At 37.4% G+C, this 21619-nt stretch overlaps 3 protein-coding genes across 5 annotated transcripts; all 3 read right to left on the reverse strand.

Moving 5' to 3' along the window:
- Positions 1–298: 298 nt before the first annotated feature.
- LOC132166015 (uncharacterized) lies at positions 299–2711 on the reverse strand. The gene is made up of 4 exons (XM_059576753.2): positions 2602–2711; positions 2384–2484; positions 650–728; positions 299–546 (listed from the first exon to the last, which is right to left on the reverse strand). Exons 1-4 carry the CDS (start codon positions 2602–2604, stop codon positions 499–501), a joined length of 231 nt encoding a protein of 76 aa, XP_059432736.1. The 5' UTR covers positions 2605–2711; the 3' UTR covers positions 299–498.
- Positions 2712–3821: 1110 nt separating this feature from the next.
- LOC132165646 (Protein kinase superfamily protein) lies at positions 3822–12403 on the reverse strand. Of its 2 annotated transcripts, none has more exons than XM_088511920.1 (18): positions 11839–12403; positions 10787–10912; positions 10471–10707; positions 10256–10393; positions 10085–10174; positions 9838–9978; positions 9669–9758; positions 9473–9562; positions 8611–8739; positions 8295–8522; positions 8116–8187; positions 7916–8008; positions 7686–7796; positions 7197–7568; positions 6817–7110; positions 6085–6474; positions 5729–5972; positions 3822–5091 (listed from the first exon to the last, which is right to left on the reverse strand). In XM_088511920.1, exons 1-18 carry the CDS (start codon positions 11918–11920, stop codon positions 4404–4406), a joined length of 3615 nt encoding a protein of 1204 aa, XP_088368046.1. In that variant the 5' UTR covers positions 11921–12403; the 3' UTR covers positions 3822–4403. The 2 variants fall into 2 exon arrangements, with proteins under 2 accessions (XP_088368046.1, XP_059432276.1); XM_059576293.2 differs by having other exon boundaries at positions 7916–8017.
- Positions 12404–13847: 1444 nt separating this feature from the next.
- Positions 13848–20964, reverse strand: LOC132165905 (CwfJ-like family protein / zinc finger (CCCH-type) family protein). Of its 2 annotated transcripts, XM_088511870.1 has the most exons (12): positions 20839–20964; positions 20487–20760; positions 19789–19918; positions 19546–19665; positions 19201–19318; positions 18248–18699; positions 17283–17568; positions 16950–17043; positions 16443–16588; positions 15124–15361; positions 14908–15016; positions 13848–14490 (listed from the first exon to the last, which is right to left on the reverse strand). In XM_088511870.1, exons 1-10 carry the CDS (start codon positions 20911–20913, stop codon positions 15233–15235), a joined length of 1824 nt encoding a protein of 607 aa, XP_088367996.1. In that variant the 5' UTR covers positions 20914–20964; the 3' UTR covers positions 13848–14490; positions 14908–15016; positions 15124–15232. The 2 variants fall into 2 exon arrangements, with proteins under 2 accessions (XP_088367996.1, XP_088367995.1); XM_088511869.1 differs by lacking the exon at positions 13848–14490 and having other exon boundaries at positions 14616–15016.
- Between the last annotated feature and the right edge of the window lie 655 nt (positions 20965–21619).

Below are 21619 nucleotides of genomic sequence, written 5' to 3' on the forward strand. Positions count from 1 at the left end.
TGAAATAAATGACTCAAATCTTGGAATATGAGAATCTCATATTTTATAAAATATGAGGAGATCCAAATCCTTTAAAATTACTATTAGATTAAAATCTAATGAAGATAATCCAAACGTGATTTTAAAAGTCACTTAAAAAGAGTGAAAATGGGTATGAAAAAGTGGGTGTGTAACATTACTACTTTAGTCCTTTTCTGAATTATGTGTTGTATTTATGGCAACCTTACTGCAGCTTAAGAAGAAAGAAAGCAATTCATCACTCTCATTTCCAAACCATAATAATCTTTATGAGACAAAATGAGGCTCAAAGCTACCACATGGCACTAATCATCTTTCTTCTGCCACATGACACCAACAAACTAGTAATTTTATTGATGGAAAACGTCTTCATTCCAAAAACCACAAAATATATTTAACTAATAACGTCAAAAGTAACATCCTTGTTCATGTAAAACTAATCCTGCTTGACAAAATTTTGCCTCGCCCAATGTTAACAAATCATACATAGACCCCAGAAGCCAGTAGCAAGAACAAGGACCCAAAACCCTGCACCAGAGATATTGATATTTAGCATCACCAATAAGATGAGATTCCAATAGCACATATCTTCAACAAATGACAAAATGGGGAACAAAAACTGCAGACGTACCAAAAAGACAGATGCTACTGCTCCGGTAACAAGCTCCTTGGCAAGACTGCGGTTTCGCCTGGAAGAGGTTGCTTCATAGCTGCAAGTGATACTTACTGCTGTTAAATACCATCTTTAAAGAAAGAAACAAATTGATAATGAAAACTGAAAAGACCTAAGGGTATTATTGACATTAAGAAAAGTGTCTTCCAAGCATCCATAAACCATAGCCCATTACACTGCTTGACCATGCAATGGATTAGTAGCTTCTGCAACAGACTAAATTTTTCATAAGCCACTGTGGCAAAGGTTGACAGCAAAAGCAACCCTTTTTTACTCTGAAATACTATAGAAATTGCACTTGATCTTAGCCAAAAGCCGAGAAAGGTATGAGAAACTACCTCCACAGCATATTGAAGTGCTTAGCTAAAAGCCTAAAAGTTGTCCAAATTAAACTACATCACCAGTGACCATAACAAGATGACTCCATACTTGTACCCATAAATACCATCAGAAATGTTCAACAGATTTTAGAAGTAAACTAGGGCAATTATGGGTTACAAATCAAAGATATAGTGCAACTGTGCAAGTGACTCAGAATTAAGAAGGCTTTCAAGAGGCAAACTTAAAGAATTAAAAATTTATTAAAAAGAAAGAATGATTTACCGGACTCAAATAAGCAAGGTAGCTGTCTATGACTTGAAAAAAACAAAAATCTTGCTAAAAGAAAGAATAGTCACATATATCACAATATTAAAAAGGTCTTATCCCACCTTTTATTCAGAAACCAAGTTCCAAGGAACAAAAAAAAAAACCGTCGAAGATTTCTACTGTTTACCTAATGCACCTCAGAAGTTTTTTTTTTTTAATATCTCCATTTAATTCCAAATCTTTTCACTACCCTCACACTTCTTAAATGCAGGTTAGGCTATACTTTACACCTCCATTTTCAACTTCTTTACAATTACCTCTCTCCATCATTAAAGACATACCTATAAGATATGATTAAAAAAAAAGAAAGATATGAACCGTCACATACTCTTACTCTGATGAAGTCTTTAACCTCGAACAAACCAAAGCCAAAATTTGAGTTTGCGTGTGAATAGAATTCCTCAGATGCAACACTCAACTAGAAACTAAACTCCATTTGTCCACTTGGAAGCAAAGGAGACATGGGATGTGTAAATACACATATAAATCCTCTAAGATCACAAATCCTGTGACTAACAGATGGAACACATGAAGCTAAAGTTAAAATGTCTTCAGTACTGGAATACAAATACACCTACAAAATATGAAGCCCCCATATATTACAAAAGTTTTTTTTTTTTCTTGAATTTTTTGTTTTTTCAAGACTCAAACAAGCAAATCTCTTTTCTATGTCTGAAAGTTCAGGATCCAACAACCCTATATAGAAGTTGAATATCATTTGCATCAGATGCGAAATCGGGCCAACAACAATAGAATAGACAAAATGATAGCGAATCTCCATCCATTCAAAACCCTAGAATTTCAAACCGTAGCATCGGCAATTGCTTCAGAAAACAATTCGATATATCTCTTTCACACACAAATCGGACATGCTCACACGCTATTTTTCTACAAACAACTAACAAATTATCATCCAAGTGGCTTATTTTCACTGCGCGCTGAGTCACATAGGCACGATCTTTAGAAATTCCAAAAGCATTGAAGAAAACAAATTGTTCTCGAAATACAAAAGAAATTGCGCTTTGGGGATCGGATCGAGCTTACATGAAGAAGGAGGCGGTGACGATGAGCCCAATCGCGAGCATGAACACCGATAGGGTTGGGTACCACGCGTCGGGGACGGGACTGGTGATCGGTTTCGGCGCCTACGAAAACAACAGCAAACGGAAATGGATCTCAGAAATCGAAAACTGAAAAAACGCTTTCGGAGAATAACAAAAAAGACACAACCCTAGAAAACGTTTGGGAATCAAGAGGTTTACCATCACAAGCGGTTTTCGCCTTTCGGAGCTTCTGCTTCTCGCGGCTTGTAGCGACGACTCTGAACTCAGCTCTAGTGGTGCAGTCGAGTCTCTCGGTCAATATGAGAACCCCGTTCGGGTTCCTTTGATAAATCTAACGGCTCATAGCGTGACACATTATCAAAACTGCCGAGATTAAATAATTGCTCGTCCTCTAAAATTGCTATATATAGAATTCTCTTAATCTTAGTCGTTCATCTTAAATTAAATTAAATAGTTAAGATTATATCACATCAATATCAATTTAATTTAAAATATAAATTTATATTTAAAATGATAAATAATATATATATATATATATATATATATATATATATAAAGATTGTGAGTGACAAATTGATCAAAATAAAACAAAGAAAAATATTTGAAATTGAGGTGAAAATTTTACCAAGGTAAGTTATAACACTTATGAAATGATAGGTCTTGATGTTCAATCTTATGCAAGTATGATGTTATGTATGTAGTATTCAAGGATTTGTATTTTTGTTGTTCTCAGGATAAATATAATACTAAACAACTTAAAACACAAAACATTTCAAAAAACGGACCAGAATTAAAGACAATTTATTTAGAATTGTTGGATCCCCAATTTTAAAAATCTAGGCCGTTCGATGTATTGAACAGCCTGGATTTTCAAAAGTGGGAATGCGACAATTGTTGTGGATCTTAATCCTCCAAAAACATAAAAAATAGTTTTGACCTTTCTATTACATTAGAAACTAAAACCAAAACACATTAAAATGGATACATTTATTCCCCTGATTGGTTCATTGGCTAGGACAAAATAAAAATAACTTGCAAGTTAATATTGTAGGATCTTTTAAAACAAACAACATTGATATTTGTTAGTATGTTTCATATCTAAGTGGTACTTCTCACCATGTATAGAAACGGAGATTCAAAGATTTAATAATTCAGAAGATAGATTTTGGGTTGTAGAGTAACCATCAAATTACCCTTCTCTTCTCTGCTATTTGGTGATGAAAACATGATTCCCAACATTAAACCAAAACTTTTGTGGTTTATATGTTTGTGCATGCGTGTGTGTGTGTGTGTGAGCATGTACATATGCATGCATGCGTTTTGTGTAGCCTATATTTGAAAGTGATTGGCAAGAAAGGGTGTATATATTTTCTGTGTCAAATGATTTTACTTTCATCCTACCAAAAGTTACTACAAAATTCACAGCACTGGAAGTGGGGAATGGATGCATTTCCTGATACAAATTGTTCTATACATTTCAGTAACAAGAAAGGGTGTATATATTTTCTGTGTCAAATGATTTTACTTTCATCCTACCAAAAGTTACTACAAAATTCACAGCACTGGAAGTGGGGAATGGATGCATTTCCTGATACAAATTGTTCTATACATTTCAGTAACAAGAGCAACCCTCCCTTTTTATGTTTTCCCCTCAAATACACCTCAGTGGATTTAAAATTTAACAATGTTATGGTAGCCTCGATCCGGAATTATTTTTTATTTAAGGTATAAACAGACAATGGAGGCCCTGTCACCATCACCATTGGACACTTATTAATCAAAATTAGATTCACACCCTTCCCAATAAGCATTTGAATCCAGGAGTTAATTTAGGGCTGCAAAGAACTGCACTCCCAATTCAGAACTTGCTCACATCCCAGTTTGAAGCCTCAACAAACCATTCTTGTCTGCATGAGGTAAAAAAATTCCTGCTTGTGCTTTCAAATCTGAGTTCAAATAATGAAAAGAGAAATCAACCAATAGAGAAGGGATTAACAGCATCAATGTGAACCTGGCCATAACCTGAACATAACCCCATGTTCACTCACAGTGCCCCCGGACGATCTCCTAATTCTCTGCCAGAAGAACCTGCTCCTTCCCATTCTCAAAGGACCTGAACTGGAGTGCCTCCTAAATGACCCAGATGCCTGCCTCCCAAATCTAGCTGATGAACTAAATAAATCTGACACTGACAACCCCCTCTCAGTATCAATGCCAGAATTAAAGTTAGGAAGTAAGTATTGGCTGTGCACAGTATCTGGTAACTCTCCTGAGCCAGTACTGGCCCCGGCGTCCATGCAGATTGACAAATCCTCTTGGCTTAAGCTTCTTGAACCTACTTTTGCCTCATCACACTCGTTACATACCAGTTTCAAGGCCTGAACAACCTCACCCATAAACGGGCGGTGTGATACCTCCGGTTGTACACACATTGATGCAATGGCGGCTACTTTGGCAACGCTATCAAAAGGCACATCAGATCCTAGAGATTCATCTACAATTGTCTCTAACCCTTCTTTACTAGTGAGGAGTGGACGGGCCCATGCAACTAAATTCTCTTGGCCAGGTGGTTGTGACATGTCTACTGGCTTTCTCCCGGACAAAAGCTCAAGAAGGACAACTCCATAGCTGTAGACATCACTTTTCACAAGAAGATGTCCAGTCATTGCATACTCCGGAGCCACATACCTGGAAAGTCACGAGGATGACAACTTCATCAAAAATAGAGAAGGCACTAAAGCAGCCCAGTGGAGGTATCCAAAAACATTTTAGATGGCTATAACTACTGCTATGTATATGGAATTGCTTTAAACAATAATGACCCATCAGTGAAGGGATGATAAACAACCTAAATTGCTACCTTCGTTTTATTTTATCTCTCATTTTCATTCTTCTTGAAGAAATAGCATGCAGTAGTAACAGTGGCAAGTACTTATCAAAAGTAATGAGTGGCAAGTAGGGTAGTGTAAAGGATGGCTTTTGGCCCCAATTAACCAAAGATTAGGCTACCATTTTAAGTGTAGGTTATTTAATTAAACCTCCCTGAAATTCCTAGAAATACTGATGACCGCATTTTAGCCTAGACTTCCTCTTAAAGATAAAACCTATCACAGGCAAGGAAACATAGACTGTCATAAATCAGTCAACATGAACCTGCAACGAAAATAATTGTTCAAAATGATATACTTAGTGCTCAGCTCCTATGTGTGTATGTGCCTTTGGAGAAAAGAGTGTTTATCTTCTCCACTCACTCACCTACACTTTCTATTTGTATGCATAAAATAGATGTACAACAATTGGATACCACAGAAGGAAATGTTTGTACCCAAAAGTTCCCATGACACGTGTCGATATGTGTTTGCTTTCCTCATCCAAGGCCGTTCGAGCCAAACCAAAGTCTGACACTTTCGGCGTAAAATCGTGTTCCAACAAGATGTTGCTGGACTTGAAGTCCCTATGTATGACACGAGGGCTAGAATCCTCATGCAGATAAGCTAGACCACGAGCAGCGCCAAGTGCAATCTTCATACGGGAAGCCCAATCAAGTGGAGCAGCTTCCTTGTCAATTCCTGCCAGCAAAGAAGATGGACAAAAACACAACCATTTTCACAAAGAGTTTTAACTATTTTAAACAGTAATAACCAATTATAGAGCAAGCCCATAAAGAGCAAAATAACAAACCATGTAAATGGGATTCCACACTGCCGTTTGGAATGAGTTCATAAACCAAGCAGCGGCTGCGCTCCTCTGTGCATATACCAATCAACTTGACCAGGTTGCGATGATGAAGGCGGCTCAGCATCTCAACTTCAGCTAAGAACTCCCGACCACCCTGCTGATCATCTCTCTTTAAAACTTTGACAGCCACTTTGGTCCCATCTTCAAGAACACCACTGTAAACAAGCCCAAAGCCACCTTCCCCAAGTATTCTTGAAGCATCAAAATTGTCAGTGGCTTTCTCTATGTCACTCGCACTGAAAGTCTTAGCAGATCCGGTATAAGTTGCGATGCTAGATCCAAATGATAACGACACAGAACTGGGTCCACTTCCAATCAAAGACCCACCAAGGCCTGCAAAATATATTCTTTCTTATACTGAAAGAGCAAAACTTCTGGATGAATCCAATTTTGAGGATGAAACCCCTAATTACGCGATCAGGATCGGACCAAAATGATTACACATGCATTTTAGATTTATGAAGAACTTGTATGCCCTTAAGGCTTCATAAGTCCAACTTTTAAATGTTAGATTCATGTAAAAGATCATTTAACTAATTGACAGTATCAAGCTCAAAAGTATTCTTTATTCAGAAGATGAAATAAACCTGCCAGCTCCAACCACTTGGAGCAACTAATTGGCTAAATTTTGCAACATACTGCACCTGCTTTTTATGGTATTGAAATTGGGATTACCTGATGGTTTGTTGTGGAAAGGTGGCAAAGCCCGTGGAGTTGGCACTGGATCACAAACAAGCTTTCTACGTTTGAAGAGAAATACCAAAGCAGCAGCAGAGCATAAGACCACTGCTACAAAAGCTGAAATCACAATAATAGCAATTATGCCACCACCAAGCCCATCTTTATGCCACCTCTTATGCACATCAACCCCAAGGGGTTTATTTGTCCTTGCATTACTGTCAACACCAGAGTAAGGACCACCATCATTTATGGTAATGCCCGAAGGAGAAGGCGGAGATGGGGGTAAACCTACAAATGCAGTAGTTCTATATAAATTCCCAGTTGAAAATTATTAGAGATGGAGAGAGAGAAGAGACTGAGGAGTTAATATATACCAGGATAGCGTACATATAATACTTCGTAGTCACCAAAGTAGGAAGCTTGTATAACAACTTGTTTGTGCCAAAATCTTTGAAAAGTCAATAAGGCTGTGGTGTTATCAAACTTTTCCCCCAAGGGTACCAAGTCAATAAGGACAACAGTCTTCTCTGGTTGTTCACTAGCAGCATTGGCTCCAATAATGCGAACTTGACTTTGTTTCATAAAAACCCCAGCAGCAGTTTCTTTAGCAAGCTCTGAAACCAAAGGGAAGAAGGTATAGAGAGCAACGCTAAGGCGCAGACCAACTTGCATGGGCAAAACACAGCCACAAGGTGACCCTGGAGGAGTATTCGTATAGGGTTCTGTGCATATGGTTGATGAGCAATCTACAAAAAGGTAGAACCTGTGCGTTAAATTCTAGTAAGAAAAATAATATTATTGGAACAACAGAAGTGCAGAGATGCTAGTAACCCTTAAGTGTAGAAAATTAAGTGTTTGCGTACCTTCATTAGGAGGCGGAGGTGGGAACGCTTGAAGTGGTGGCAGGAGTGGTATCTTTGGACTCTTTGATGTAGACCCAGAAGGAGAAACATTAGGGGGAAGAAGAAAGGGCACTTGAGATTGCAAACATACTCAATCAGGTACTCATTTAACTCGACATAAATTGAATGAAAAACTTCAATTAATAATATTTAATAATAATTAAAAAGAAAGAATCTTGAGTTTTCCTTACTTTTTGTGTGGCCAGGTGCAGCTCTTGGAGGTAGAGAAGAAGGAGGTGAAGCATTGCTCAATGGTGAAGGAGAGGGGAAATGGGATTGGGAAACTGAAGAGCCTGCCATGCATCAGTTAATCCGAAATTGAAACAACTACCTAGCTCACTGCTGAGTCTCTAGTAGGAAGAAATCACTTTAGTATTCACTGTTGCCTTACCTCGCTTCAGGGGAGGAGGAGCAAAGTGTGTTCGTCCATTTGTTGGAAGTAATGCTGGAGAGATGACCGGACCTATGTATAAAAATGAAACGAAAAGCAACACATGATGTCTTGAAGGTCAAAGAACATAATAAATCAAATCAAACTTTGCTCTACATATGTAAGGTAAAATACTAGACCTTGCTGTTTTGAAGTGGGAGGAGAAACCAGATATGATGATGCAGGGGCAGGGCTGGTGATATTGTTCCTTGTATGATGATGCTTATAAAATGAGGTTGAAGGTGAAGATGCAGGAGAATGATAACCTTTATTTAATGGAGATTTAGGAGATAAAAGAGATGGTGCAGGAGCGTAATTAGAATGCCTCATAGCTCTGTGTGTGGAAGGAGCTACAGCAGGAAAAGGACCTGCAAATAATATTAATAAGAGTTTTACCATCTTATAGCACACACTTCATTTTACCAATCTAGCTGAAATATGTAGGTTTCTGCATACCTAGAGCTGGGGAGTGGTCCAAAAGAGGTAATGGCTTCGGTGTTTCGTGTGGAGGTGGAGCCTCTGGAGTTCTATTCCTCTGCCAACCAACAATGCTTGGAGGAGTTGATGCAGGCGAGACATCAGGGTCTGCACTTCATGTGCACCAACCAAATATAACATTTGTCAGACTATAGAGAGCTTTAACAACCATGGCAAGTAGCCTTTAGAAAAAAAATGGATAAACTGGTTAAATGCATATATCGGCCATACAAAATGAAAGTTTATGAATGGCCAGATTTTAACACCTAAAATTCAAAAAAAAAAAAAATAGGGGGAACGAAGGTTGAAGGAAATGGGATTCCGTGGTTCCAGAGAAACCTTATTGAATTAACAGTTCAGTAGAACAAATAAAAACAAGTTGTGAATAACACAAGAGTGTATGGTTTTGTTTATGTGTGGTTTTATAATCTCACCTTTTGATACGTTTTCAAGATTATGATGTACATGCAACTCAGCCATCAAAATCTGATCACAACAGTTTTGGGCTGTTACAGAAATTATTTTTATTGCCATAATATTGATATATGTCGCGATATATCTGGACTAACCAGAGGCAAGGTACAATGGCATCTTTTCCTTGAAACTCACAGCCTTAGCATTTCAACTTGAAGCATGAAACAAAGAGGAACACAAAGACAGGTTTCTATTCTTATAAAGTGTAAATCAACCCCCCCCTCCCCCCAAAAAAAAAAAAAAAAAAAAAAAAATTCCTCCTTTTTTGAAGGACAAAGGGTCTGGGAGTAATGGGGTAAAGGGGAAAAAGAGATCCACAATTTAAAATATATAAATAAATGAATTACATTTTTCTCATAAGATGCACCTGGTAATATGGATGGAGATTCACCAGGCATAACTGGATGTAGGGGTTGTGAATTTTGTGGCAATTCACTCGTTGGTGATGCAACTGGTGCTGCATGATTATGACAAAAAGAAGAAACAATAAGGTCAATTCAACTGGTCACATTGATAGTTTGATAGAAAGTTTAGTTTTGGAAAATGAATGCAATAAGGTGCACCAGGTAATGTGGATGGTGCTATTTCTGGTACATTTGGGTGGATTGCAGGTGGATGTCGTCTAAATTTCCTCGGTGGCGATGCCGCAGATACTGTATTTGAATAAAAGGGGCCAGTTCAAAACATTTTGAGCGGAGATCTAATGATAGCGTCAAAATACTGGTCATTTACCTGGAGTAATTGGCTCTGGGATGGGAGCCTTAGTATCTGGTTCTCTTCTATGATGAGAGCTAGGTGACAAAGTTACAGGCATACTTGGGTGGCTGACTGGTGAATTTTGTGGCAATTCACTCGTTGGTGATGCAACTGGCGCTGCATGATTATGACACAAAGAAGAAACAATAAGGTCAATTCAACTGGTGATTTTGATAGTTTGATAGAAAGTTTAGTTTTGAAAAATGAAAGCAATAAGGTGCACCAGGTAATGTGGATGGTGCTATTTCTGGCACATTTGGGTGGATTGCAGGTGGATATTGTCCAAATTTCCTCGGTGGTGATGCCGCAGATACTGTATTTGAATAAAATGGGGCCTGCTCAGAACATATTGAGCAGAGATCTAGTGATGGCATGGAAAATACTGGTCATATACCTGGAGTAATTGGCTCTGGGATGGGAGCCTTATTATCTGGTGCTTTTCTATGATGAGAGCTAGGTGACAAAGTTCCTGGCATACTTGGGTGGCTGACTGGTGAATTTTGTGGTAAATTACTTGGAGTTGCCACTGGAACTGTACATTATGACAGAAGCAGTTAATCTAGACCCTATTTCAACTGGGAACTCAGAAAACCCTAATAAATTATCTACCTGGAGCAGCAACAGGCAATGAGCCAGGAGTTTTATTAACTGGTTTCTTCCTCTGAGGATCACTTGGTGGCATGGACGGGACATGTCCTTGAACAGCTGAAGGTGGAGGAGCTGTCTGATGCAGTGGGGATACAGCTGGAGTGCTTGGTGTCAATGATGGTACAAGCCCTTGGGTCCCTCGGGGCACTGGGGCAGATGTAAGAGGTGGTAATGCAAGTGGAGGGTGAGAATCTGACCCTGGATTGTCCAAACTAGAAGCTTATTCTGATGGCCTCAAGATAATAACATTCTGTAGTGCCAGGGTTATAAAGATTACCGTTCGGCTGGGATGATGAGATTGGTGCACTGCTTCTCCATGACTTTCTGTGATGGGCTGGACCAGGTGTTCCTTCTATCAGAGGAACTGAAGAAAAAGTTGCAGGAGAAGGGGATATATTGGACTCTGAAAGAACATAATAAAAGGCTATTAGGAAACTTGACAAGCCATGAACAACTTTGATATATATAGTCAATTCTTGACATTATTCAGTAGTTCAATGGATATGGATTTTTCAATGTAAAACTTATAATTTAAACAATTTTTTGGAAAGTTTCAGCTCAGTTTATGAAGTCTGCATTAACATTAAGGGACAGTTTTCTCTTTCATTAGCATTTGCAGGAGCAGGAATTAGTTTGAAGATTAAGTGTTGATATCTTTGTTGCATATAGAAAGGAGAAATTATGAAAGAATTTTCGTTCCTTCCATTCAGTATGAGAATATGGGGCCATCAGAAATCTCTATCAGCTCATGAAAATATAGTAACGGGTCAGAATCATGCCTCGACTGCATGAATGTCTGGAGTTATCAATAAGGGAATATAGGGTTAAGCTTTAATTATTATAGCAGCTCCTAGATGGAAAGCATTTCCTTAGATAAAGCCTAAATAGAAAAGCATTTCCCACATGAAGCCTGAGCTAGGATAATTGTTGCTAAACTTAACAAAAGAACACTAGCTATTGGTTATGCCTGGAAAACTTCAAGCTTGAAACTACTAGCTGCAAATTAGGGTCATAAAACTAAGTGAGGCAAATTTGGGAAAACAATTCTACGGGTTAATAATACGTTCAATCATATTTATACAAACTAAAATGAGACCGTCTAGTTATGTTCAAATAAAACATAATTTGAGTACAGAGTTGAGCTACATGTTCACTCTCTCCACACCATTGATTATACAAACTAAACAGGCAACCTGAAATTCATCAACCGGGATCACTAGATGCTGCTTGAGCACAAGATTTATCAAATCCATTTTAAATTTGTTAACTCATCAGATAAGTCCAACCATATTTATATCAAGCAAAAAACTTTGAAATTTAAAAATTTACCTGTAGATCCTTGGACAGCCAAAGCAAAGCAAATGACACAGAGTTCCACCAGCTGGAGAACGGCTGGCATCCCCACCTCCATCAGATATAACAACAAATCTGAAAATCTCTTACCCAACCTTCTCAATGATGGTGAACAAATTAAAAACACCAATACAATAATAAAAAAGAAACGAATAAATTAGTAAACTAGGAGTCGACAACTTGAAGCAAGAACAAAAGGGGATGTTAAATTAAAGAAGACCCACAAATAGTGAGAGCAAAGCAATGAGAATAGAGTCTATAGAGAACCCCAGAAAAGGGTTTGGTGGAAGAAAGCCAAGCAATCGTTTTCTCAAAACTTAAGCTCTGGAAATTGCAGAGCTTTGAGATTGCCATATGTGACAGAACAGCCCTCACTGGCATAGGTTCTTGAATGGAATTACAACCTACAAAAACAGGCAAGGACACAATGCTAAGTTAACAGACACTTTTAAAAGAGAGAGAAAGAAGTTTGGTTGGATGAGAGAGAGAGAGATTTTGGTCAATATTTTAATGGGAAGGTTGAAGTTGAGTGGGAGTTAATGGGAAATGAATCAACTTTTACGTCTGAGTTGAAAGTCTTGTGGTTTTTTAATGGGTTTGCTTGACTCTTTTTCTTCCTGGTTTTTGCGGTTGTTTCTGTTGGCCTGGTTTGCGATAGCGACTGTGTGGCATGTGTCAAAGCTGGACTCTGACACATCACCCTCTGATTTTATATATATATATATATATATATATATATATACCCTCTGATTCTTCTTGATTTAGATATAATTTAGCTTTATAAAAAGGATATAACAAACAAAGTCCTTTTAGTGTATGGTATTGGTAAAAGTATATTGTAACATGTATGGTTTAGCAATCACCATCCCCCATCAACTCATTCATCAAACGGTCTTTCTTATTTCTCCCAAGAAAAGAAAGAGATATTTATTGGTTAGCACACCGTAATAAAACTCTTCACACATCGGACTCTATTACGGTCGTAAATTGACCCGTGCAAATTGAAACTGAGTCAAGGATAAATCGAATGTCGGGCTAGTTGATTTGAACACTTTTAATGAAGATAATGGTGATAAGCTCAAATGCCTATGAAACATGGACTAGGCATATTAACTCATTCTTGATAAAATAATGTCAATTTTCATGATCCCTAATTAGGGGTGACAATATAAGTCAACTATAATTCGACCTATTTAATTAAACGAGTTAGACCTTTGAACTTAACCATAAAGAAAATGAATGGGCAGATTTTTGTGAGGTAATTTATTTGGCCCACCATGGTAATCATATTAATTGTTGAATTTGACTACAGGGAAGGCGACCCGTGAATATCTACATCTTCAAATGTAATCCGACAGCTAAGGAGCATCTTGTGGAGATAGATCCAAGCCACAAAGATTGTGCCCCCATGTAAATCTGTGATGGACCATTTGAAGAGTTTGTACCTTTTTTTTGTCACACATGGAAAGCTTTTGCTTTCCCTTGTTGAGCATATGAGATGTGAGACAAAACAGTCCTATCGGTTGTGGGATTATTTAATACAACTTATTCCTCCCTTTTATTAACGGGAAAAAAAAATTAAGTTTGGTACTTTCGGTTGAATTCATCATATGGTTAAACTAGAATTAAAACCCCCAATTTTCCTTTTTTTTTAAAAAAAAAAATAATAATAATAATCATTTGGATGAGTTCATCCATGTGATATAAAGCTCTCATTTTTACAACATCCGCACATGTTCTAAGTCATTCATAACAAAACATATCAAATAATGCATTTGGATCTCCAATTTAATTTTCCTAAAGAATTAAAACCAACCCCCCGAAATCCTTACCTTTTTTTTAAAGCTTCTGTCCTTGTCTTACTGTCGGTTAGCAGATGAAAACAATGAGCTTCTCTTTCTTTCTTTCTTTTTTTTTTAAATTTAATTGGCCTAAAAGTAGGGGGAAAAAAAAAAGAAAAAAAAAAAAAAAACCGTAATCCTTACAGGACCATTGTGCCAATGAAGCCGAGTGGTGTAACAGGCACAGCTCAGCAAAGGCCAGTGGTCTACCTTCCTGAAAGCTTAAGAGAAACATGGGACCATCCCAAGAACATCCCAACCACTTTTACAACCCACGTGAAATTATGCAGCGAGAGAGCACAAGATTCCATCAAGCTTTTGTTTTTTCCCCGTTTAAGGCTGAAAAAGAACCATCCTTTTTTTTTTTTTTTGAATGAATATTTGGATTCCCCTTACCAAACCCCCCACCATCCCTTTTTTTTCTTTGTAGCAGGGGCCAGGGGGACGACTCTCCTACCAAACCTATTTCTCAAGGAACCACTCATTTGGATAGCCCAGTGCCCACTATGACTTCCACGACCCTTCGTGGGCCCCCAAGACCCGGATTAAGCGGGAACCATCTCGCGATTTCGCAATTTGGTCAATTCACCTCACAAACCCGGCATAATTTCAAAGCTACGAATCATTCCAACAAAGAAGAAAACGTTATATCACAATAACAACAACTTTTATATACCCTCTCTAATGAATTTGGATAGGGATCCACTGCAATATGTTGCCCGAATTGAAGCCGCGGAACCCACCAACCCCACCAAATTGCAGGGAATCCTTGCACAATAAATTCCAACTGCAACAATGCACAGCTTAGGGGAAAAAAAAAAAAAAAAACAAAACAAAACAAAACAAAACACAGCAGCAATGCACAAAGTGAATAAAATCATACCCCAGTAGCCACCTAGGAACTTGTTTGGATGCATGAAGGCTTTGTATAGATTGATGTAAAAAATTTCTATTTCTAAATTGCAAATTGTGGCTGTTACTTGGTTATTTGCAGGTGACATAAATAAGATTAACAGGAAGTATTTCCAAACATGTGGCAGACATCAAAATTCTGGTTGTGAAGACTAAAATCCCCCGCTGAATACATACGGCACAATACGTATATTTCGGGTGCCTAAACTTGTCTTATCTCTGCCTTGACTTGAAACATAAATTACTGTGAAGGAAAATCAGTTTCAAGCATCTCGTCTGTTAAGGAGGATACCTCTTAATTCCACTGGTTACCAGAGATGATAGACAGTTGGCTGGCAATCTTTGTAGGGAGCAGTGGAGACTGCCAGGTGCAGTGTGCATCTAGGCGGGTGTTCTTCCACCTAGGACACCAAAAAACAAATCCTCAGCATTGTTCAAATGACAAATCAATGTCAACTACATTGACCAGTGGGCTCTGGTGCCCTAAAATTTAAGAAGTCAAAAGTACCTTTCTAAGGCGGGTAGCATCCCTCACCAACTAATAAAGAATCTCTGTAGACGTGTACATTAGAATTACAATACATTATGCATCAGTCCTGGCTTCTGTTACTGGAAAATCACTTATTTGGATCAAATTCTTGAAATCGACTCTTGAAATTTTCTGCCATCTTTGTTTCCTCTTCTTTGCTATCTGCATGATTCCTCCAATTAGCCCTATCTGCTATCTTCAGCAAGCCTGCCAGAACCTGCAGCATAGATTACATGCTATAACATTTCAATTGTTTTTCCATGACAATTCCATCTCCTATGAGATTAGATTCTTTATTTTGGGTTGGAAGGGCGGGGCAGGGGTTTAAATTTTACCCAAAGAAATTCTGACAAAAATAAATTTATATTGATTCATATGAGCTCTCCATGCATCAGAATCTTTACAATAAACAGATATGCTGTGAAATTCTGTACTCCACTCAATTGGAGGCTAACAAGAAATAACTCATTAAGACCACTAACCCAATATAGTTAAGAAAGAAAGTCCAAAGTCATGACAAGCGCAATTAAACAAAAACCACTACACAAATGTTCAACAATGCGGGGAATAACTCTGCTGCTTGTGAAGAGTAATAAAATCTGACATATAGTCATTCCCATGGAAGGTGATGTTCCAATCTAATTGTTACACAATTTTCATGCTAGTACAATAGCTTGGACCAAAAACAAGTATCTACAATAGCCATGCCACAACCAAAATTCATGGTTTACATGATAATGCGAACAACTTTGTCATTTAAGACGAGCAAACTCTCCCCCGTTTTTGTCACCACTAACAAAATGGTCAAGCATAAAAAGTGAAATGTGAGTCATTTGGTGCATATATTTGTTTCCTTAATGCATCTAGAAATTAACATACATCTGACTTGCTTATTGAAAGTTTGTTGTTGGCTACCAAGCACATCCTAGTTGTCTTGTGTCACTATCCCTAATGAGAATGAAGAAAATACCATGAAACTCAACTGTTGTTTTAAAAATACAAACATATTTGATTGACCTCTATGAGGGTGGGTAGACATTTCAATGAAATCTAAATTCAAAAATAGAATACTCAAATATATCAGTCAAATTTCAAATAACGAAGCCTGAAGGTCCTCTAGCATCCCATGGCTGACTAGCACTACACTAATCTAGGTAGCCCTGAGAACAAATATTGGGACACAGCCAAGTATTGTGGATATTGCATGAGTTGGCGAATTCCATATTTTGGGGAAAAAGAATGAGAAAAAGATATGCACATTTTGAACAAATATACATAATAGATACCAAGCAGCTTACCTCGCGTCCAAATTGAGCAGGAAAACTCTCATTTTCCTCAACCAAATGTGATAATATTGTACCATTAGGGAGTTCAACATAGAAGAAGTTAAACTCCCTATTGAATTGTGTCCTCAACAATTTTCTTCCATCAGCATTCTCATTCGCTACAATAAAGAGAATAACAGAATTAAGATACAGTGGAAGCCAAGAAATAGTAGATGTTGCAACATGCATAGATATTACAAGTATCATTCTTGAATTTTTTTTTTTTTTCTTTTTTTGCGTGTTGGTTGGGGGGGGGGGGGGGGGAACTCAAAACCAAATTGTGATATCTATTGAATCTATTTATTTCCACACACCCACTAATTAAACATTCATATCTTCTATAGACAACATATTAGGGCACAGGAAAACAAGGTTGTGGCAGAAAACTCAGGCATATAAGGATTTGAAGGATCCAGGGCAATATTTATGAGCCAATTGGCACAGTGAACTTGAAGTACACACTTGAACATTAAAACTTACTTTTCAAGGCCACAAATTTAAATCCCAGCTTTTCAGCAGCTAAGTTAAATATATCTTGAACAGCAGCCGCTCTGGATGATGGAATAGGAATAGCCTACACAAGGAATGTGTGGAATAAATGAAATTTACCCAAAGAAAAATAAGGAAAAAAAGAAGAAGGTTAAAATACAAAGTTCATATTCTTCAGCCTAAGTAGGATCTTCAGTAGTGGAAACAACAAGAGTGGCTTGTCATGCATGGAAAGATTGGAATCACTGGGTGATTGTCAGCCATTCCCAAGTCTTAACACAATATGCATCTAATAAAGGAACTTGCAAAGGAGAAATCTTTTACCTGATGATTAGCATGAGTAATACGTTCTGAAACCCGCTCAAAGAAAACAACTGATTTCCCTTGATTCTTATAATACCTCTTGAGACTATTCTGGAATCCAAGAAGCTCAGTTTCATGTTCCTGTGGTAGTGAAAGGGTATTAGGCAAATGCTCAATAGGTATTATTAGTACATGGTCTTCAACAAGCGGGCCTTTAGCCAGTGCACAGTAGTAATGCTCTCCTATGCTGATGATTAAATGTGACTCTACGTTGGGGCTTGAAATACAAAACCAGCACTCTTTTGACCTGTAACTCAGTTGCAAGACAGATAGTTAATATAAGAGACTGGATCATTTCATAAGAATGAATAAGCATTAAAGAGAAGTGCCAGATACTATAGTTCTATCCAACATGGCTGACGTGGCACTCCCAATCAACCCTTAAATTAATTCTTGTTAAATAAAAAATAGGATCCAATGGTTGATTTGGAGTGCCACATCAACATCATTGGACAATTGTAGGATAAAAATAAATTATCGAGCATTACTCAGCACCAAAAGGACATATGTAATATAAATATAAATACACACACACACATACATCTATATTCTCAAAGTAAAGTATTGTCGAAGATGATTCCGCTCTGTTTGATGTGGTGCATTTAAAGAGAAAGTAATAACCGGAGCTTTGAAGACAATGAGAGGACGATGGCAAAGCTAAAGGCCTTCTTTTTTCATACCCTTTTTCAATGAATTGTTACTTATGATTGTTTTCATAAATCTAATTCTCATGACTTTATTTATTTATTTTCTTTCTCTGTTTAAGTGTTTCTCTTTTATACTTTTAGTGTACTTGGGTGCGTCCTTTGGTTTTTAATGAACTCCATTCACTTAAAAAAAATACTTATAACAAAAAGAATGACTCAAACATCTTCACAAAACAAAAGACTAAGTTAATATGAATATCACTTCAATAAAACACCAACCTGTTAGTTCTAGCATTCTCAGATCCTCGTTTCCGGTGAGAATTGCTCTCACCTTCATCCTGCAGGCTGTGCTTAAAGTTGCAATCTGGACCCTTTTCACATTTTCCTTTGTTAATAAAATCCAAACAAACACCTCTCAGAAACTGTTCTCTTGCATTGCTGTCATGTTGAAAGTTGCATTTTTCCCCTCGCGGACAAGACCCAGAAGATACAAATTTAAAACACAGCTGACGACCATCTCCTGCTCCATATCTCTGCCGTTTTTGGGAGACATCATATCTCCAATATTGTGAGTCATAAACACTATCACTAGGCCTCTTTGTGGCTTCCTTGGCATGGACTGTTTGCTCTGAATATGTATATGGAGACAAGGTAGTGTTTGAGGACTTCATACTAAGCTCAACAGCTGACATGACAGATGCTGGAGTAGGAGAAATCGCATGAATAAATTTCTGTGGAGCAAGTTCCCAACCAATAGTTATAGAATGCACAGAAGCTATTATCTAAATACTGAAGGTTGAAGAAAAGACGAGCAAATGAAAGATATCCCATGCAAGAGAGAACATCACATGCATATGCCCAACATTTTCAGAGCAAGGTTTACCAAAGTAATGCAGAATCTAGAAATCATAAATAAAATATAAATGCAAGTGATGTTAAAAATTAGCCTCCAAGGTAATCAAGTGCTTAGCAGCATCAGGGCCATCTCTGTGAAGTAGTCATGCTTTATACTCAGGAATAGACATGCCCTTAGCAACTCTTTCCAAAGGAGCTATCCTTGGAAATTCCAGCATTAATAAAACAATTAACTGATACTTGGTTGAGACTATATGTTGCCAAAGGTAAAAATAAAAAATCAATAGTTTTGTTGCAAAAAGAAGAAGAAAAAAAGATAAAATTATGGCAAAAGAGTTCACGAATGCTTACAAAAAATTATTACGAGAAACTCAAACCTGTTTATCTTTATTCCCAACAGAAGCAAGACCCAAGAATCGGGTTACATGCACAGCATCAATGTTAGAGTAAGGTTCACGAGCATAGAAAATGCCTCTAGTACCTGCAATGTGATACCTACCACAGAAGACAAAGTTCAACCAATAAAAACAACATATAATTTTCCTTTAATACAAAGATAAACTTTTAATACATTATATATTGGGCCAGAAAGCAGTCAATAAAATGTGAAATAATATGGAAAATACATTCCAAAAACAAAATATCTATTCAATGAGGCAGTAAATTCTGATCCTACATTATGTACAATGATCCATGCAGGAATAGCCCAAAGCATCACATACCGTGGTTTTATCTCTGCTACTAATTCCGATACGGTAGAATCGCTGCCAAATGAATCAGAGAATCCTAGGGGAAGATCAGATGTAGCTGCTTCATTTGTCACCCCACTCGGCCATTCATTAGTGGTAAATGATTAAGGTAGTCAATTAAACAGACCACACATTAAAAGTCAAGTAACATTCAGAATCACATATAAAATAACCAACTTCAAGAACAGCTCCTAGTTCATAATAGAGGAAGGATATGTTAGGAACAAGTCAACTACTCCAGGTTCCTCAGCTATAGCTCTTAAAGCGTCCACATCATCTTGCGTGTACATTCCGAACTGTTGACCATCGGATGAATGCCTACCAGACAAATACGCCACAGATAACCCTACAATCAAAATTAAATCAGCTAATAAAAACAACAATACAAGTCATTATTCATCTTTAAAAAAACTTCAAAGTCATCAGCATTTGTCCTCATAAAAACCCTATATCATTGAATTAAGAATACATTCAAATGCCAATCTTCTTGTCAAGATTATTCAGAATTCACCATGCAATTTCAATATGGTGATTATAGACATTCACTTACAATTCGTAATCTAACCCAGAAATGTATCACATTGTCAACCAAACTCATGAATGCCACTCTAGATAACGAACTAATTTCTCATGTCATACTGTATTCTTGTTTCTTCTAAATTATAAATACCAAATCATTCTTACAGACTGCTAAAAATACTATAAAAAAAAATAAAAAAATAAAAATAAAAAACTCTTGTTGGCTGCTAAAAGAGCAAGTAGTACAGTATTGATGTTGTAACCCCATAAAGCGAAACTGTGAATTTATTTGACCACGTTACGCTACAATTACATCAAAACTACTTAGATTAATCGAAATTAGCTGCTAGCCTCTTAAAAATCAAATTAATCCAATAGCAAAGTTTGAAGCGTACCATGGAGCGTGAACTTGCCACTGCCTTTCAACCAGAAAAGATTCTCACAGACCCTGAGGCCGTCCATCTTGAACCCTTTGTTAGCAGGGTCCCTGGAAGCCGCCGATAGTACCTTAAAAGCGCCGACGCCGTAGTCGCCGATGAAGTACGTGGGAAGAGGGACTTTCGACCGGCCTTCGGTGTAGTCCGCAAGCTCGTCGAGCTGGTCTGGCGATTCCGGGAAGAACTGGCCCACGCAGAGTAGCGCGTCGAATGGGCCCGCCGATTTGTTGACCTGAAATTAAAAACAAAACCCTAGAGATACGTAGACATTCATAAATGCTGAGAGAGAGAGAGAGAGAGAGAGAGAGACCGTTGAGACCCGCTTGAAGAGCTGGCTGAGGCGGCCAAGAACGTCGCCGCAGAGCAGAATTCTTGGGGAAGCCATGTGTGTATCAGTGAAGTGTGCGCGCGCGCGTGAGACAGAGAGAGGGTCTGAAGCTTGAAGATGAAAGAGCGGCTTTGGGCTGCAGATCTGATCATGGGCCAGTTAAGGGCCCGCTATCAGCCCATCTAAATGCAATTGAGAGTTTCATTTCCGGCCCTCGTACTTATTTAATTTCAATTAGGCTTAAAAAAAATCTATATAATAGAAGAAGACCAATTGCTAGAAAATCTGTTTCTATTCCTTTGTTTATTAAAGCGTGTTTAGCATTGTGATTTCATAGATAAAAAGTGTAATTTTAAACAAAATCTCTAAAAATTAATCGTTTGGAATTGTGTTTTTAAAAAATTACGACATGAAACACAGAAAAATCTACGTTTTCAAATCTCATCAGATAAAAATGTGTTTTTTTTTTAAATGTACAATTTTAAAGGCTAAATTACAATTTTACCAAACATTTATTTATAATTTTAAAAATCATGTTTTCGCATAGCATATTTTAAAATTACTGATTTTGAATAGAACCTTTCGAAATAACAAATATAAACCAACCCTTGAAATATTTTTATCATATGGGCTCAATTAATCTATGAAATAAAATATCTTACTGTTCAATTTTTATTTTTTATTTTTTAAAGGGTCTTTGTGTTCAATTGAGATATGAAAAGAATCTATGTAATAAAATATCAAAAGACTTTTAGAAATCTCA

Source organism: Corylus avellana, chromosome 11, assembly GCF_965113065.1.
Source record: "Corylus avellana chromosome 11, dhCorAvel1.hap1.2, whole genome shotgun sequence".
Taxonomy (NCBI): Eukaryota; Viridiplantae; Streptophyta; class Magnoliopsida; order Fagales; family Betulaceae; genus Corylus; species Corylus avellana.

Bases quoted from the DNA above. Each gene is read 5' to 3' on its own strand.
- LOC132165905 (XM_088511870.1), bottom strand. From the start codon at position 20,913: ATGGCTTCCCCAAGAATTCTGCTCTGCGGCGACGTTCTTGGCCGCCTC. The intron at 19,666-19,788 runs ATATCCTTCCTC...ATCATTTACCAC, and splicing joins GTAGTTGACTTGTTCCTAAC to TAATGAATGGCCGAGTGGGG. The intron at 19,319-19,545 runs GTATGTGATGCT...CTTCTGTGGTAG, and splicing joins GTAGCAGAGATAAAACCACG to GTATCACATTGCAGGTACTA.
- LOC132166015 (XM_059576753.2), bottom strand. The intron at 729-2,383 runs GTAAGCTCGATC...TATCACTTGCAG, and splicing joins GTCACCGCCTCCTTCTTCAT to CTATGAAGCAACCTCTTCCA. The intron at 547-649 runs GTACGTCTGCAG...TCTCTGGTGCAG, and splicing joins CAGTAGCATCTGTCTTTTTG to GGTTTTGGGTCCTTGTTCTT.
- LOC132165646 (XM_059576293.2), bottom strand. From the start codon at position 11,920: ATGGAGGTGGGGATGCCAGCCGTTCTCCAGCTGGTGGAACTCTGTGTC. The intron at 9,759-9,837 runs GTAAATGACCAG...ATTCAAATACAG, and splicing joins CCCAGAGCCAATTACTCCAG to TATCTGCGGCATCGCCACCG. The intron at 8,018-8,115 runs GTAAGGCAACAG...GATGCATGGCAG, and splicing joins TCCTCCTCCCCTGAAGCGAG to GCTCTTCAGTTTCCCAATCC.